At 38.0% G+C, this 18271-nt stretch overlaps 1 protein-coding gene across 3 annotated transcripts in view; it reads right to left on the bottom strand.

Annotated features, from left to right (window-relative positions):
- Positions 1 to 18271, bottom strand: part of MCC (MCC regulator of Wnt signaling pathway) — a 256345-nt gene that overhangs the window by 45588 nt on the left and 192486 nt on the right. For all 3 annotated transcript variants that reach the window (XM_075179709.1, XM_075179717.1, XM_075179725.1), the window contains 5 exons: positions 16500 to 16663; positions 15561 to 15767; positions 4317 to 4463; positions 2742 to 2831; positions 2501 to 2649 (listed from right to left, as the gene is read on the bottom strand). In XM_075179709.1, coding sequence (XP_075035810.1) covers positions 2501 to 2649; positions 2742 to 2831; positions 4317 to 4463; positions 15561 to 15767; positions 16500 to 16663 — 757 coding nt within the window. The remainder of the gene's footprint in view (positions 1 to 2500; positions 2650 to 2741; positions 2832 to 4316; positions 4464 to 15560; positions 15768 to 16499; positions 16664 to 18271) is intronic.

Below are 18271 nucleotides of genomic sequence, written 5' to 3'. Positions count from 1 at the left end.
TTCCCTTGCTGGACACTTCCCTTGCTGGACACTTCCCTTGCTGGACTCAGGTTGTTGGAGCAGTAGAAATATTCAGCAAGTGTGTGGAGACACTAGAAGCCAGGACCCAACTCACAGCCTGGTGTGCAACAATGTGAGACACAAGCTGATCTGCACTACATTTTAGGGGCAAATGCTTGTGCGAGATAATTTTTTCAGGTCTCACAAGGCTGGTTTGCTATAATTTTATGGGGGCACAGGCTAGCATGCAATCCTTTTTTGTGTGGGCAGGTGTATATTGATTTTTTGGGTGGGTACAGGCTGATGTGTAATCTTTTTCTGGGCAGGCAATAATTTTATGGGGAATGTATTAAGGACAGAGGCTTGGACTAGGGTGTGCTTAGTTTTCAAGGGGCACAAGCAAGTCTCTAATTTTGTCCGGTCAAAGACCAGTATAATCAGATCTCAAGGAATCTGTTGTGGGGGTACATTCTGTAATACTTTTTTGTGTGGTATGGACTGTGTTTAATGCACGGTGTAAAAGGCTGTGTATATTATGCTGGTCCTTTGGGCCGTTTAATAATATTTCCAGACATCATTTGCTTATTATTCCACATGATGAATATACCTGTCAATGTGGATAGCCCCACCACTAAAAACTTGGCTGGGTCTCCCAAATTTTAAATTACAAAATTGTTGGCTACTAGGGTTGGCACTGGCATTAAACAACATAATGTTTATTTTGTACAACTACACAAAACATGTCTAAATATAATTAAATAGGTGTCATTGCTTTTTAAAAATATAGAAAATGATCTACTCCATTCCACTCCATATAAGTTAGTGAATATAAGTTAGGGTTGCAAAAGTTGGGACTGTTGACAGATGTACACTAACAGGACGTGAAATTTAATGAAAACTGCGACATAGCCCAATTTGTCCTGATTTACAAAACAGGAATGTTGGTAGGAATTTTAGTGCTATACACCGATCAGCCACAACATTAAATCCCTGACAGGTGAAGTGAATAAAATTGATTATCTTGTTACAATGGCATCTGTTAAGGGGTGGGATATATTAGGCAGCAAGTGAAGGGCAATTGTGATGGCTATATGGCTGGAACAGAGCATCTCCAAAATTGCAGGTCTTGTATGCAGTTGTCAGTACCTTCTAAAAGTGGCCCAAGGATCTTAATCTGATCGAGCATCTGGGGATGTACTGGAAAAACAAGTCAGAGCCACGGAGGCCCCACCTCGCAACTTACAGACCTAAAGGATCTGCTGCTAATGTCTTGGTGTCAGATACCACAGGACACCATCAGAGGTCTTGTGGAGTCCATGTCTCGACAGGTCAGATCTGTTATGGTCACAAGGGGAACCTACACAATATTAGGCAGGTGGTTTTAATGTTGTGGCTGATCGGTGTAGATCAGCAAACATGTCAGATTAATCTCTATCTTAGCTCTCTTCAGAGGATAGAGTCTTCTCATTTCTGCTCACCTTTAACACAGATGGTGCGAGTGACACTGTTCTCGTTCATAGATTGAGAAGATTTATCGTTACTCAAGAGAGCTTTTAAGATGTTCTCTATACCTGTATATTACAGATTGTCAGACATAATGGCTTGTTGCAAATGGCTACATCTGGAATGTGTGAAATGGCTTCCAAAGAACAAGCTCTCTGGGAATATCTCCCTTTATAGCTCCATGTGTTGTCTCTAGTAAGGTTATGTGACATTACTTCTAACATGGAAAGCAGCACACTTCACTGGCATTAAACTGATCAGTGAAATGTGTTCTTGCCTAATGCCACTTGAGAATTAATCTCTCCAATAAACTACATATTCTCTGGTTGACATGTTTTCCCAAAGTGTGCAACATATTCCATTGAACTAGTGCAGACCGGGAATAAAGGAGCAGGTCATCCTTCCCTACAGGATGCCATGTGGCAATATTGTATGCCTATAAAAGTCCTCTAAATCTATGCCAAGACGTAGGAAAAGCAACAAAGGAATCATTCATTATTACTGTCTCTGTCACGGGTGTTTCAATGTAGACATTCTTACACACAAAATGCGCTCATTTTCTGGGTAAACTTTGGAGCCCTAGGAAGTAGTTCTTAATTGTCCTGAAACCAGGCAGGGTTTTATGGAAAGGTCACAGTAGGTCAAGGCCAAAGCGAACTACCCCATGTGTTTTCATCATCACTCATTACTGGGAGAATGGTGATGGGGAGTTCGAGAGTGAGCAGCAGAAATAGGCTGAGGAGACAAAAAGATAAATCCAGCCAGCACCAGAGCGATCACATTAACAAATTTCTCCAATGCGAAACAAAAAGGCGACAAAACCAGAGATGTTTAAAACAGTTCTTCACATCTGTCTTTCCCTGGACAAAACACATTGGGCATTTCTGAGTAGAAAGTGGATATCAAATTGAAGAGCTCATCTGACTTTGGCCTAACTGAGAAACAGAAGGAAGGCTGCAAATCTAAAAACATAATTCAATTACTCATTTACTTGTACCTATTTAACCTCTCTGTCTCCACCTCAAACTCTCGGATTTTGCTCTCGGAGATGGCAGAACCATGGGAGTAAAGTGTCTGGAAGATCTCTTGTATGTTGGAGCAGTCTTGTAACGAATGGGCCAAGTGTTCAGCTACACTGCTAGACACCTGCAAAACATAAGGTTTTATACACCTGCTGACTATATAGAAGTGTCTAATAGACAGAGCAGAAATGAACTGTATTATAGCATTATTCTCACCCCAATGCTGCTGATCTCAGAGCCAAGCACAGGTCTCTCCGATGAAGAGGACTCTGACCTGGTCTTCGACAACTTCACCCGCTCAGCAATCTGCAACACAATTTACACATGTTCCATAAATCACTTGTACAGGACTGGATCTAAATGTAATGCAATAACTTTTCTTGTAATATGTTCATTCTTTTGTAGCATTGCTGGACTGTGTGGTATAAAACTGCTGTGTCATAAATTTGCTCTTTCCTTAAAGTGTTTACATGTCTCTCAACAGTGATTGCTTTGGCTTTCTAAGAACAGTAAATAAGAAATGCATTTATAGTGTGAGATTAAACTATACAAAAATACTATACCTCACATCATCACTTAGTGGAATGAGCAGTTTCGGCTAATTCTCAGCCTGTGTCTCCATTCCCTTCCCTCCCTCATGGCACTTCACCTGTCACATTCAGCACTATTCTCACGAATATAACTGTGGACAAGGTCACCACCTCCCACAACATCCGCACAATCATTTCCTGCTGCGGGGACCATTCTGATGATCTGATTGGCAACAGGTTGTTTTATCCCCGCCTACTTCAAAACTCAGGACATCCCAGATGAGGAGGAGATGAGGACTCAATATAAGATGCTCAGAAAACGCATCTGTCTCAGCGTGGCGATTGGAGTAAAACATTTTTTACAATAGCAGTGTATCAAAATATTTATTTTTAAAAAATATTTTTAATACGGTAAAAATGTATTTGATTAATTTTAAATCTTAAATTCTGCTGTTAAATAGCTTTGATAACAGATTTTCCATCGCTGTGATAAGCATCATTACAGCTGCTTTTTACTAAATAGGATCACTAGAGGTAACAGTCATTATGGAACAACTGAATAAGTCATCACAAGTTCAAATTATATAAATAAATGATGACGTTTAATTTACATTATACAAATATAAAATGATACCCGTGTTCTTTAGTCTGCATTAATTGCTATTATGGGAATCCAAAGTATATTCCCACTTGAAGAACAGTAACATTCCCCGTCCTTTATTATTTCTATTCCTCCTCTATTGAGCTTTTTGCTACGTGATGTTAAAAAAAACAAAAACATTTTGCTTTGAAAGAAATATACCTGTCAGTATAGTGTGATTATAAACATACAAAGCGTAGTATACTACAGGCTGACACTTGACGAGCAGCATGTAATAAACAACTATAAGAGTTTACTGCAAAGCCAGGTTTGTTTCTATTTGTAAACATTACTATTTCAGATTTACTTTAGGCTTTTCTTTTAAAGTCATGTTTATATTTCAATTGATAAGCAGTGGGCTGGTTACAAATATATCTTCTGTAGTAAACCTATTAATAGTTTTCTGAATCAGCGATCGCACCCCTGTAATTGTGAAGGGGAGAAAGAAGTAAATTTTAATAATCTTGTAGGTTAAAAGCCCTGCTATCATATTTAAATTTATTTTGAATGCAGCACATCAAATGTCTAGTATAACAAAACAGTTTAGACACCCCTGCTGAGACATGTGCAGAGAGCAGACATGTCTCTGGTAGTGCCACTAGTAGACGCACAATATCTCACCTTAGCTATAGGAATATCATTACTGCTGCTGCTTGTGCTCAGCTCTCCGGTGCTTGGGTTGACCGGTCTACTGGCAGAAGTGAGCCGACCTGGACTAGAGGGACCTGTTGCCTGGACACTCTGCAGCCGGGTCTGCAGCTCTCGCACCTGAAATAAAAGGATGTCATATTCTTCTTCGAATTCAAGACAATGCTAAAACTCTAATTATAAGCGTTCCCGCAAAAGAAAAATCAAATGCAGTAAATAAAATATGTCACCTAAAATCAATATTGTGAAGCTGCAGCTGGTAATATAAAAAAACCCAACCTGAATAATACATTAAACTGAACAAAAAACTAGCACATACTCACAGATTTAATACATGTCTCAAACTAATCATTAGAATGACATTTCAATAAAATAATAAATTGCCTTTTAAAATATATTTCTCACTTCATTAAAAAAAAAATGTTTAAAATTGCAAAATTCCTAAACATCTAAAAAAAAGCCTTTATCTAAAGTTATCTTTATTGAATTTATGTACTTACAAAATATCTGGATAATTGTAAGTTTGAAAGGTCATCATCAGTATTCATTAGAAAAACTTGTGTATTATAAATATTGAACCTCCTACTAATAATGATTATGGATATTGTAAGTCACCCCTGAGATCTGCATCATATATAAGAGTACTCGGTTTGTGCCTTTATAGGGTATATCTTACTTTTACACTCCCTCCCGCTCTAACTACACCACAGCCCTGCTACCAATACTGCCACGTCCAATCAATCAGTCTCTCCACCACCTTCAAGGTGTTAAATGATCCTTAAAACCCCAGTTCCTCATCAAATCCAGCCAATATCCCTTCTGCCTGCCTCTATTCACACTTTCACTCCATGTAATGGTCCCTGGCCTCAGCCTCACCCCTCCCCATTAAATAAAACCTCAGAAGCAGGACCCTCTCTTTACAAAGTTTTAGGTTTCTTCCTTTACCTTGTCTATGACATTTTACATATTATGTTTAATTCTTTGGAATTCCTGCATTGAATGTTCTACATATTGCTTGTTGGATGCCTATGTTCTATGCTCTATTTCCCCACTGTACGGTGCTGCAGAATTTAGTGGCACCTTATAAATCAATAATAATAACAAATAGTACATCAGCAATCTGCCAAGAGAAAGGCTAGGCCTACTTGTTTCTAATGCATACACAACCTGTGCTCCGTACAATAAGAAAATCAGGATTTACTGAAGGCCTACTATTAGTCCCTAACTGTCTCTGGTAAGTAGCAGCAAAGTGGATATTTTCTTTAAGAGTACATCGGATGGGAGGCATATTAGCAAATTTCTCCATGCTAATGTTTAAACTGACTCATGAAAATAAAGTCAGATCAGGTATTTCAATGGCCATAAATCAGAAAAAGCGTTAAAAAACATTTAGTTAATTGCAATTGAGTAAGAAAACAAAACAAATAATGTAGTTATTTTCAGACTACTGACATTATTTAATGATCATCCAAGGTAAGTGCCCTCCTGGTGCAATCACCCAGTCACACTCCTGTGTTCCCAGACTGATCGTGTCTTAATGCTGTGGTCAGGAAACATAGGTAATCCCTCTATACTCCCCACTCGATGCGATTGGTCAGTGCAGATACACACACCGGTGAATCTCAGAGGACAATACTTGTCAGTGATCGTGAGAGTGGATCCGATTGGAACGGTTTATTTTGTATTAGGCCTACATCAACTTATTTTTAATTTGTATTAAGTATTTCTTTGGAATTGTATGTATTGTACTTAACAAAACATTCAATAAAAACACAGACAGACGCATAAACATTGCCTGCTCCTATAGTTGGTGCTGGTTTCCAGAATAAATTAACTTGAGTTCTACTAAATGACTGATGTAATAGCCTTATTTTACATTAACTCAACCAAAGTTCATAAAAAAGAATCTATTCTAAAAACATAAGAAAAACAACTGAAAAATAGAGCTCTTGTTGGCGTTTACATATACATATTAAGTGTTATTTGTATAGCGCATACATATTACAAAGCACTTTAATTGTAGAACCACTCTCTTCCATGCTTAAACAGATATGAATATATGCATAGAAAATAAACTGGGACAGAGACACTTACACACACTATTGCTGTGCCATAAACTTGCTCCCCAAGCTGTGAGTGCTTATATATAAATATATTTTCCGGTTTATTTTCTACGTGAAGCTGTTGCTTTGGTAACTTATATGTGATGATAATTGCCCTGGGATTAGGACTCATTTTCCTTTCCAGAAACCAATTTCCTGCTTGTTCATTTCTGTCTTAAGGACATAACACTTAAGCTACTAATAGTTAATAACAATACAAAGTTTGAATGTTATTTGATTAATATTTATATGTGCCTGTCTGCTATTACACGAATGAATATCACTTTTTCATTACGGTCTGGTTTTTCCAAATCCTAATTAACCTTGTGTGATTCTGTCAATGGTCTGCATTTATTGCTCAAACTAATGAATAGTCAGAACATAATGAGAGAATATGATTGCATTAGTGGACATATGTTTGCTGAAATCAGAATCCCAGTTGAATGTGTTTCACATACCCACTGACACAATACTGATAAGAAGATAGAAACAAAACACTGCACCCCAAGCAATTAGCCAGGTTTCAGTCTCTGATTAGAATTACAGCTCCTGACTTTGCACTTGTGTATACCTTCACCTCTCATCAGTCACATGAGCCCTTGTGATAACAGACTGGCAGGCATCCAGCAATCTCATCCCCAGGAGCTGTGACTGATGACAAGCAGAATTCACTCTAATCTCATAAGTAATGGATCACAGCCAAGGACTAGAAAAAGGGAGCGCTAAAATGAATATTAATAGGTAGGTGCAATACCCACCCAGAGTGTGTGTAAAAAAAATAAAATTATATATATATATATATATATATATATATATATATATATATATATATATATATATATATATATATATATATATATATATATATATATACACACACACACATATACACATACATACATGCACTCCTATGCATACATATATATTTATATATTTATTATACACACACCTAACAGAGCAGATTAGCATTGCTATACATAATTTTTTTGGGCTGTATAGAAGGCATGACTGGCACACAGGGCACAGGGGTTGGGTGAAATGGAACAAGTAATAGACCATGATTTGCTGCCCACAAATTTCCTCTACAGGCGGATTAGTCACAGACCTCTCGGGGAGTTTACCATGAAGTAAAGGGCAGTCATTAGTCGTGTTTTCTGTTTCTTTTAAACAACAAACAAACAAACAGGTGGGTGGGCTGTGGACTTAATTTAATGGCAGGGTGAGGGAGTAGGCTGTTTAATTAATGGAGGAGGTCTATTAATTTAGGGAGGCTGCTCTTTATTAAATGTTTTTTTAATGTAACGTGGGTAGCGGGGGGCTATTAATATACACACACACACACACACACATATACACATATATATATATATATATATATATATATATATATATATATATATATATATATATATATATATATATATATATATATGTGTGGAGTTTTAAATGTGGAGGCTAATAATTTAACAAGCCTATTTATTAAATGTGAATGCTATTTAATGTTGGGCTGGTTGGGGGTGTGAGGTGTGCGTGTGTGTGTGTGTGTGTGTGTGTGTGAGAAATAGCCCAATTTATTAAAGTGCGTGTTCATTTATTGCCAGGGCTGGTTGGGGGAAAACGCCCTTTTTTCCTTTTCATTTTTTGTAATTAATATTTTTCATCTAATGTCTGGGCTGGTTGGGGGAGGGAGACCCCTGAGTGTTCACCTGTTGCTCAGCTTTTCAGATTTCTTGTGACCATCACTTTACCAAACAGGGACCCAACATTCCAGGATCCAGATCAGCAGAAACTGAGTGTAAGCCTCCAGTGGCACATACTGAAAGCTACAAGGAAAGCATCCCTTGTAACAAGGGAAAGGGAAGGAATGGGTTGAAGGGCAACCTGTCTATACCTTTGTCTGTTGCATTATGGTCACGCTCACTCCAGTGGTGTGGTGGCATCCAATCTGGTGCATACACTGCCCTCCTGGAGATTTGATACCATGCTAAATGATATATCCACCCAAAGCTGATAATTCCATAGCATTAATGCCGCATATTATTTACCTGGGATCTGTTTCTCGCCAAGTCAGTGGGCTCTCCTCGCTCCTGAAGTCGGCGTGTTGTTGATGGACAGCACAATGCATGTACGAAGAAAGGCGGCTTCAGTAGGAGTGAGAAGAGTCCACCAATGTCAACCACAAACTGTAAATACTCTCCTACCTCGTGCTAAGGTGCACTTTTACTCAAACTGAGAGCAATTTTGTCCATCAACAACATGCTACCAATAAGCAGATTATTACTACAACACAATGAGTTTCCAGTGGACTGGGGAGCTTGACAAAAAGAAAAAAAAATAATATACATACATACACACACACATATATATATTATCTCCCTCATGGTCACATAATCCAACAAAGAGGTATGCATTTACGAAGACGTAATCTGCCTGTTTGCCATTTAATTATTCTGTCAGCAAGCCTGCAGATTCTGAGCTGGCTGGGAGGTAGCATTTCTTTTAACTGTGACCAAGTGTTTCTGTCAGCAGCATTTCATTATAGTATCTGCTTCTTTCATTAATACCTTACAGTTTCTCCAGCCTCAGGCTTTGTTCACACGGATGACATTTTAAAATTAAACAAAAATATATATTTTCTAGGTTGCTTTTTTTCCCTAGCAGGTAATGTCAACTTTCAGCACTCTGTTGAATTTTTTAATATAGAAAATAGATATATAAATGAATTGTGAGCATTTTTATTATATCATCTCATATGTGATTAATCAATTTGATTCATTTCTCAATTTGCCACATTAAGTTTTTATATTGTAGATGTTAAGTTTGAGTCAGCGTTTACCATGCCACTGCATGTGCATAGTAAAAGAGGCTACGGTCTGCAAAGGGGGAATGGACACAGCAATTTAAATAAAGAAACCAGCCACAGTCGCAGTGGAGGCAGTCATTTAACTAGTCAGGGGCAATTTTACAATTTACTTCAGTGATCGAAGTGGAAATGTAGAAGTGGCGGTATGGAGAATGTAAGTGAATGGAATGTAATAGTTTTACAAGGACATACTGCCATATTCCAGCCCACTGATTTATTTAATATAAATATTTGCCCCTAAGCTTTCTGTATGTTGTAAATTTGTACATCCTGAAGGTGTCACTATGTCCCAGAGGTTTGAGCTAATGACCACTCTCTCTTCACCAATGGCAGCATCACAAATAAGATGACAATCACAGCACAATAATAGAACCAAACTACTTTGTTTCTAGTTGCAAAGATCAGTTACATAAGGTGACTCACTAATATGCATTTTACTCAGAAATATGTTAGACTTGCCCATACCTATACCCCATTCATACTGCACCAAAAACCCGGGTTTTTGCAGAGGCACGCTGAAAAACCCGGGTCTTGGTGCAGTATGAATAGTCCAAGCACAAAATCCCAGGTCTAAAATCCCGGGATTTAGACCCGGGATTTTGCGAGGGGTAATTCCCGGGTTGGACCCCGCTCGCCTGCAGTATGAATGGTGCAACCCGGGTAATTCCCGGGTCTCACCATTCACTGATTATAGCTCAGTGTATCTCACCTTTTAGTGCTCATACTCATTACTTTTGAGTCACATTGAAATATTGAGAAAATGATAGGGTAGCCTGCTAGTATATCAATGAATGTACAAGCAAAAAAAGAAAACAATTAGAAAGAAAGAATAGTAGCTGTATTTTAATACACAAATTATATAAATTTATTTTGTTCACTTGCCTTCAATAAATTGAACCAAACATACATATTTGCCAATACAACACAGTTCCTTTAAGATTTGGTTTGTACATCACTGTCTGTAATCACGCACAGATCTGACTGCTCTGAGAAAAGCTGGGTACACACTACAAAAAAATTCTCCCGATGCCACATCAGTAACAATTTTACCAACTACTGAAAAGCAAAACAAAAACTCCTGATCTGCATGCCAAGTACATACACACTTTACGTGTTTTAGAAGATTTACCCTCAGATCTGTGCTCTTCATCGGCCATAATCATCTGCTGAAAAGATCATGACTAAACTCTATGGAGATCCTGATAGTGATAGTAATTTTTGAAAATGTTACATTATTCATTTTTATTGAAACACACTGCTGTTATGTATCATATGAAAGTCCATAAAAAAAAAAGTATAAAATGAGACCTTGACCAACTCTCTAGCTCAATCAAGTGAGCTGCAAATGCAATTTAAGAAAATGTTAAATGCTAATTTTTCGTTAAAAAAGTGCAGCTATAAAGTCATATAACTTCAAAACCAGTGCCCATATCAACCTAAGATTTGGGGGGGGGGGGGGGGGGTTCTTTACACCCATGGCAGCATTTATGATACCAAATTTAATTGAAATGATAGAATATAAGGTAGATTTTTTTCTAAAATTGTGTTGATTTGATGTGGGATGACTCGATAACAGATTTTCAAAACATTCTTTAAATAAGTGCTCTATTTATTTAATGCAACAATGTTCTACACATGACTCTGAAACTTTGCCTCACGAGTTGATTTTTGTTATGGAGAAATCAGTGTATCTTATATTTTCTGCAGGGGAAATCTCTCTCACTACACTATTCAGTTTTCATTCTAATATGTAGAAAATATGTTTGCTTAGAAGACTGACGCTGCGGGTATCCTGCAGAAAAAAAAAAATGATTACCTCATTTACTAATGAGCCGTGAGATACAGAACCACCATCATGCACGTAGGTTCTCAGCCATTGCTCCACAAAGCAGCACAATCTGTTAACGGAATACATTAAACTGCTAATTTAATTAAATCTGCAAGAATAGAAAAACCTATTGAGAGCACTTTGCATGATTACAGATACAACTGAAAGGAACAGGTCTATTGATCTGATCAACTCCCTGTTTGCCTTCTCACTACTGATTGATTTAACCATGTATATACAGTGGATTTTCTGCTTCTAGTTTCCTCTCAGACAAAAATGGCCTAGAGAACTAAAACAAAATATATTGATTTAGGTTGAGAAAAAAAAAAAAAGTTCCATGTCCTTCCATAAAGGTGATGACAGGAAGTTTGGGGTGTATAAAAATTATCTTCCTCCATGTCCAGAAATGTCTATATATACAGTACATTGATGAACATTATTAGCAATTCTTTAATTTAAAGTACATTGTACTTTAGGCTTAATGGTTATAAAATAAATCACATTACCAAACTACCCACACTATGAGAAAAAGAAAATAAACCCAGACACTAAAAAGGAAAACAACATTTGTTATGGGTGGAAGGAATAATCCGAAGCAATTTTTTGGTGCATTTTCTTCTAGACTCCTAGGGTTCGTTCCGCCCTGGTTGAGATCAAAACGTAAGAATGAGGTAACCATTTCATTCCATGCACACCAAACAGCCTGCTAGTGACAATACTAATGCTCGTGGCATGTTGTACATCCAGAAGGTGTAATTCAGTATTTCTCAAGATACTGATGAATAGATTACTATAAGGACAATGCAAACACTAACGGCACTAAGCTCAAATGGTGGACAGACTAAAAACACAGCCTGCTGTATCCAGGACCAGTCCAGCCTGTGTGACCTTAACAGCTTCCTGGGTTTCCAGGGTCCTGGGGTAATTATGTTGGTTGAAACTGTTCTTTAAATACTACCTGATAATCACACACAGCATGCAGCTATTCGTGTCCCATGCACACTGGTCAAGCCTCCTGTATAATACGTAATAAGTGACATTACTATTCCAAGTGAACTAACAAACTGCATTCTTATAAATCTAATGGTTCCGCCCACAAAAAGCCGTCTCTACTATGTAAAGGCAAGGTAGGTAGGGTGTAAATAAAGTAGGATTACTGCACATATAATATGAATGATAAATTAAGGACATATTTTGCAAGAATAAGAAAATGTGACAACTTCTAAATCCACCACAAACCAAAGCAATAAGCCGGACAAACAATGTGTTCGCCCCATAATTAGCAACGCTCCCCAGCTCTGTAACACTCCTCATGTGCTGCTTCTGGATGAATTGTTAGCATGCAGTAAATATCTGATGGCACAGGAAATGGAGCATGTAGAAGGTGAACGAGATATGCTGGGATGGGGTATAAACGACCTGCTGTAGTTCAGGCAGCCACAGCAATCTGTCTGCTGTTGAGCACCAATGAAAACTACTCTAGCATAATGCAACGCAACATTCCGCACTCAGGCAACAAATTATCTGACGGCAGCAGAGAGGCAAATCAATATCCTTGGCAGGGACAGCACAAACTATAAGAGCCAGCAGCCAAGGTTTCTTTGGGGGAATTTTGATAGCGTGTGAACAAGCAAAGCCACAGTATACTGAAATACATGTGTGGTGTGAAATAAAGTGCAAACTTCTCTCTTAACAAAGCACCAACATATTATGTAGCTATGTAAGCTCGTTCCACTATATTAGGTCTAATGGTCTGTAGAAGTAAAACTTAAATGTAGCAATTTATTTCATCAGGATAAAAAAATGTGGACTATAGTTATTAATGCTTCTCATTTTTTAATAAGTTAGGTTGTGAGGTTTATGTCACTGTTGCTATGACTCAAGTTTTATGAAGGATTTTCAGCCAATCACTGTATTTACGAGAACAGGATAACGTTAAAGCAATGCAGTGTTCTAGGTCCAAGGCTCCAATTTCAATTACATTTTTAAAAATATACTTATTCTGTAGGCAACAGTTAACAAAATTAAATTTTCAAAATACTTAAAACCAATATTGAAAAGCTGTAGAATGACACAAAGCTTTTTCCCCAATATACATACCCACTGTATATACACACCCACATATACATTCAAAAAATTCCCCCAGTTAGTGCCCCTACCACCTGTTAATACAATGAGATTTCTCAAATTCAAATAGTCTGATAAAGTCCAATATACGGACCAGCAGCTCCTTTTACCCAACTTTCCACGTCCCAGCCTATGGAACAGCCTAAATAAAAAGGGCACTCATAGTTTAGTACTATACAACATACTACGCTAGTTCCAATAAACAGCATCGTAGGTTTATATGAGGGAAACTCATGAAGTATGGTCGACAAAAATTCAAAATAAGTTACTGACGTTTTGTACTGAAAACAAAATACTGATCCAAAAGAGACCACGTGAAATCCTTCAAACAATTTTAATCATGAAAGGCAGATTAAAAACTTTACAAAGGATAATAATGGTAAAAAGCTTTTCTGGACTTTCTCGTGCGGTTGTTACAGCTCCACTCCCAATTTAGAGTATTTTTGGTTTCCAGACCAGAGGTGGTGGTAACGATAACAATCCAAAACTGTTCCCTTCCCAAACCATGAGTGTACAAAACAAATGAGTGGTGAGGGCAGCCATAGTCCTGACGAAGTTCCAATAATGAAACACATATGGTAGCTGCCCTCACAGAATTCTGGTGACAAACACTTGTGGTTTGAGATGTGAACAGCATTGGATTCCCATCGTTACCACCACCTCTGGTCTGGACACGAGAGACTGTAAATTGGGAACGGAGCTGTAACGACCTCACCAGAATGTCCAGATAATGTTTTATCATTATTTCCCAAAGTAAGCGTTTTTAATCTGCATTTTATGATTACAATTGTTTCAAGGATTTCACACTGGTGGCGGCTTTTGTATCTGCGGCTTGTTTGCAGCATAATATGTTAGCAACTTATTGTGAATTTCTATAGGTCGACCATGCGGACTGGCTTGAGATGAGTTTCCAACAGATACGCCTACAATATCCTCTTTTTCAAATGTATGCTGCTTGTCATTGGAATTAGATTGGTACTATATTACCAACTACGCTATGAGTGCCCTTTCCCTGTGATTTATCTAATACTAATTAGATATATATCTATATATATATCTATATATATATATATCTCTATCTCTATCTCTATATATATCTATCTATATCTATATCTATATCTCTATATATATCTATCTATATCTCTATATATATCTATCTCCTTATGTCGATCTGACACTACATTAAAACCACTGACAAGTGAAGTGAACAACATAGATTATCTTGTTACAATGGCCCCTGTCAAGGGGCGAGATATATTAGACAGCAAGTGAACAGTCAGTTCTTGAAGTTGAAGTGTTGGAAGCACGAAAAATGGGCACACAAGGATCAGAACGACTTTGACTAGGGTCAAATTAAGATGGCCAGACGATTGGATCAGAGCATCTCCAAAATGCCAGGTCTTGTGGGGTGTTCCTGGTATCCGAAGGTTAGTACCTACCAAAAGTGGTCCAAGGAAGGACAACCAGTGAACCCGAAACAGGCTCATGTGCCCCTAAGGCTCTTTGATGCACGTGAGGAGCGTTGGCTAGCCCCTCTGGTCCAATCCCAAAGAAGAGTTGCTGTAGCACAAATTGCTGAAAAAGGTAATGTTGGCTATGATAGAAATGTGTCACACCACACAGTGCATTGCAGCTGCAGACTGGTCAGAGTGCCCATGCTGACTCCTGTCCATCGCAGAATGCTCCTACAATAGGCAGGCGAGCGCCAGAACTGGACCATGGCGCAATGGAAGATGGTGGCCTGGTCTGATGAATCAAGTTTTCTTTAACATCATGTGGACTGCCGGGTGCATGTGCATCATTTACCTGTGAAGAGATGGCACCAGGATGCACTATGGGAAGAAGACACGTCAGTGGAGTCTGTGTGATGCTTTGAGCAATGTTCTACTGGGAAACCTTCGGTCCTGGCATTCATGTGGATTTTACTTTGACAAGTACCACCTACCTAAACATTGTTCCAGGCAAAGTACACCACTTTATGCAATGGTAATTCCGATGACAAACATATACACACACAGACACACAGACAAACACTATCCTACCTGCCTTTAAACAAGGACATGCAAGTTATGCTCAATTAGCAGTCCCTGAGGACCAGAGATGTGGAACATTGGTACAGATGACCTATGTATTCAATGTACATGTTACCTATGAGCCTATATTATAGATTCTACAAGTTCAAATTACAGGTTATGCAAAATGCAGAGCCTATAACATAAATTCATTGTTACCGTAAAACATGGACTACATAAATTGTCAGCAGGCTGCATGTTATAGGAAGGAGTAGTAAGGCTTACTCTTCGACGAAGTCTATCCCTTTCTTCACGAATAGCATTCATAGTAGACTTGGTCCTATTGAGATCTTCCTCTTTACTGCAGAGCATGGCGGTGAGGCTTTCGTTTTCTTCCCGAAGTCCAGCCAGCTCCTTCTCCCATCGTGACCTCTCTTCTGCCAGATTAGGATATAATTCACGGCCCAGCACCCCCTCTATTTCTTCCACAGTCTGTCAATTAAAAAAGAAGCTCAGACAGAGGACTTTAATATCAAAGCAAAAGTTTCCAGCAACATTCACAACAAAATGTGAAAGAGTTTGAGGACCTTGTTAGAACTCAAGATAAAGCTATGGTTATGTACAAAATAAATGCAAATAGGGTGAGTGAAATATTAATCTCCATTTAATATGGTCCTATACAAATGTGTCTTAAAAGAGGTTCTTCACATAAAATAAACTAATAATAACCCTGTACTGCTATTGAACAGTACATAATGAATAGTACTCGACCTCTCCTGGCCCCATTGTCTTTTGCACTCTCGACAGTTTTGTTACACTGCATCTGCTATGTGGAAGGCAGCACGGATAGCTGTAAGCTACACTACAATATGACATCCTGCCCGACTGTATATACTTGGATAATACCGTTCAAGCCACGTACAAGCTGGTGGATCATAACATCGAAGTTTAAGCTGGTGACTGCATAGCTGCGGCATTATGTGAAAGCCATGAAACCGCAGACCTTTGTAGGATTGCAGGATACAGGAGTGGCCAAATACTACTATTTTATTATGTAATGTCTGCCAACAGTACATAGAAATTTGTGTTTTAGGTGAAAACTCCCTTTAAGCTCATTTTCTCTCTCTTAATTGCAACCATGTGATTTGGTTGTTTTGTGAGACTCAATTGACAGACATTCACGAAGCTGAAAATATCTGTGTGGTAAAATACTTAGCAGGTCACCTTAATTGCCAGGTCACAGTGCTCACTAGCAGTTGTTAGCTGTTCGATGTGTCTATCCACTTCTGCCACAGACAAATTGCAGCTGCTCTTTTTCCTCCCGCACACCACATTTTCTAGGCCCGTCAGTACCCTCTGCAGCTCCGAGTTCAGGTCACTGCAGGTGTCTATAGGACATGGGAAAAAAAGAGAGACAATAAGGATATAGGGAATCTGAAAGGACACAAAGCCATTTTGTAAACAGTTTCATTCCAGTTGGATATATGAAATTTATTATATACAAACGAGTATTTAACATACTTTGCTACAGTTTTCATTAGGCATTGCTTACTTGTTTTTATTATGTATTTTCCAATGCTCCCATTGGCTAAGGTTGGTCTATCACAGAGTATTTTATTGCACGGATTGGCTGCGGGTTGGATCATGCCCAGTGCATTTGATAAGTTGACACATGGAATGTCAGGGATGGAAAGGGTAAGTCAGATAAAAATCAGGCATCACTGAATAATATACCATTCCAAATAAAAAAAACTTTATTTCAAATTGAGACATTTAACCAAAAATTGCTGTTATATAACACTGATATATGAATGGTTTGACTGGGCAACATAAGCTTTGACATTTAAACGAGTGAATTTATACAGACAAAACAGCACACCTTTTATGGTAAATGTGAGAACAAGCCATTCTGCAGGCTCATAAAAGGACAAGTCTATATAAATTACTATAATAATGACAGATCAATAACCAAGGACATGGTCTTAAACGTTAAAAAAGTGACATCTTTACTGCAACATTTAAGCTGGGTACACACCTATGCAATCTTACTTCAGATGAAATTTCTGCAACAATTTGGCCAACGATTGAAAGTCCCGATGATCATGCTAATTCATGTGTACACACCTACACAATTTACCTTCAGACCTGCCCGATAATTGCAGAGGTTTGTACCCAGCTTTAAGTGTAAAGGAAAAAATTTCACAATTCCAAACTGTAATGTACTTCACCGTAGCCACAGAATTGTATCTATCACAATGTGTTACAAATTCACACATGCTGACGGCAGATGAAGACTTGGATCAACTCAAATCCATTTAATACTGGTTTACTCCCCAGGACAGCACAAAGTTTATTCCAGGCATGATATTATTTTAACACATTTCCCATTTCTAACATCACTGTAAAAACACCTCCTCCTTCCTAATATACAGACATATAAGTGAGCAGGAAACATTTTACTTGAAATTCTGAAATATGAAGAATACCCCCTGCCCCAATCCTTCAGCTTCCTGGGGAGGAACCAGATTTGGTAATGTTTTCAGCAGATTTCAGAGACTAACAACTGAAAAATACAGATATATGACAGACATAACACCAAAGAGAGAGTGTATGATCTCACACGTTTATAAAAGATCTTCTGCTTAACATAGCACAACCTGGTCGTAAAATCTTAAAAAAAAAATAAAAAAATAATAAATCTTTAGCTTTTCTTCAAATACAACTTAAATATATTAGAATGTAAATGCTCAGGGGACACTCTTCTTCGTGTGGTTTTATTCATTATAAGCTCCCACTTATATGTATGTAGCACTTGTATATTCTACTATAAATGTACCTTTGACTAGTGTTGTGAGATATATGGTTAGTACACAGGAATATGTGAAAATAATTCTCCAGAGAACATTATATGTATGCAAAGACCAATACAACAGGGGCCATATTATCTTGAAAATGGTGGACTACTTGTTAGACTTTTCCACTTATCAGGAGGAGCT

The sequence above is a fragment of the Mixophyes fleayi genome, chromosome 1 (assembly GCF_038048845.1).
Source record: "Mixophyes fleayi isolate aMixFle1 chromosome 1, aMixFle1.hap1, whole genome shotgun sequence".
Taxonomy (NCBI): Eukaryota; Metazoa; Chordata; class Amphibia; order Anura; family Limnodynastidae; genus Mixophyes; species Mixophyes fleayi.
Note: the sequence above shows the minus strand (reverse complement) of the source record. Positions and strands in the feature narration are given on the sequence as shown.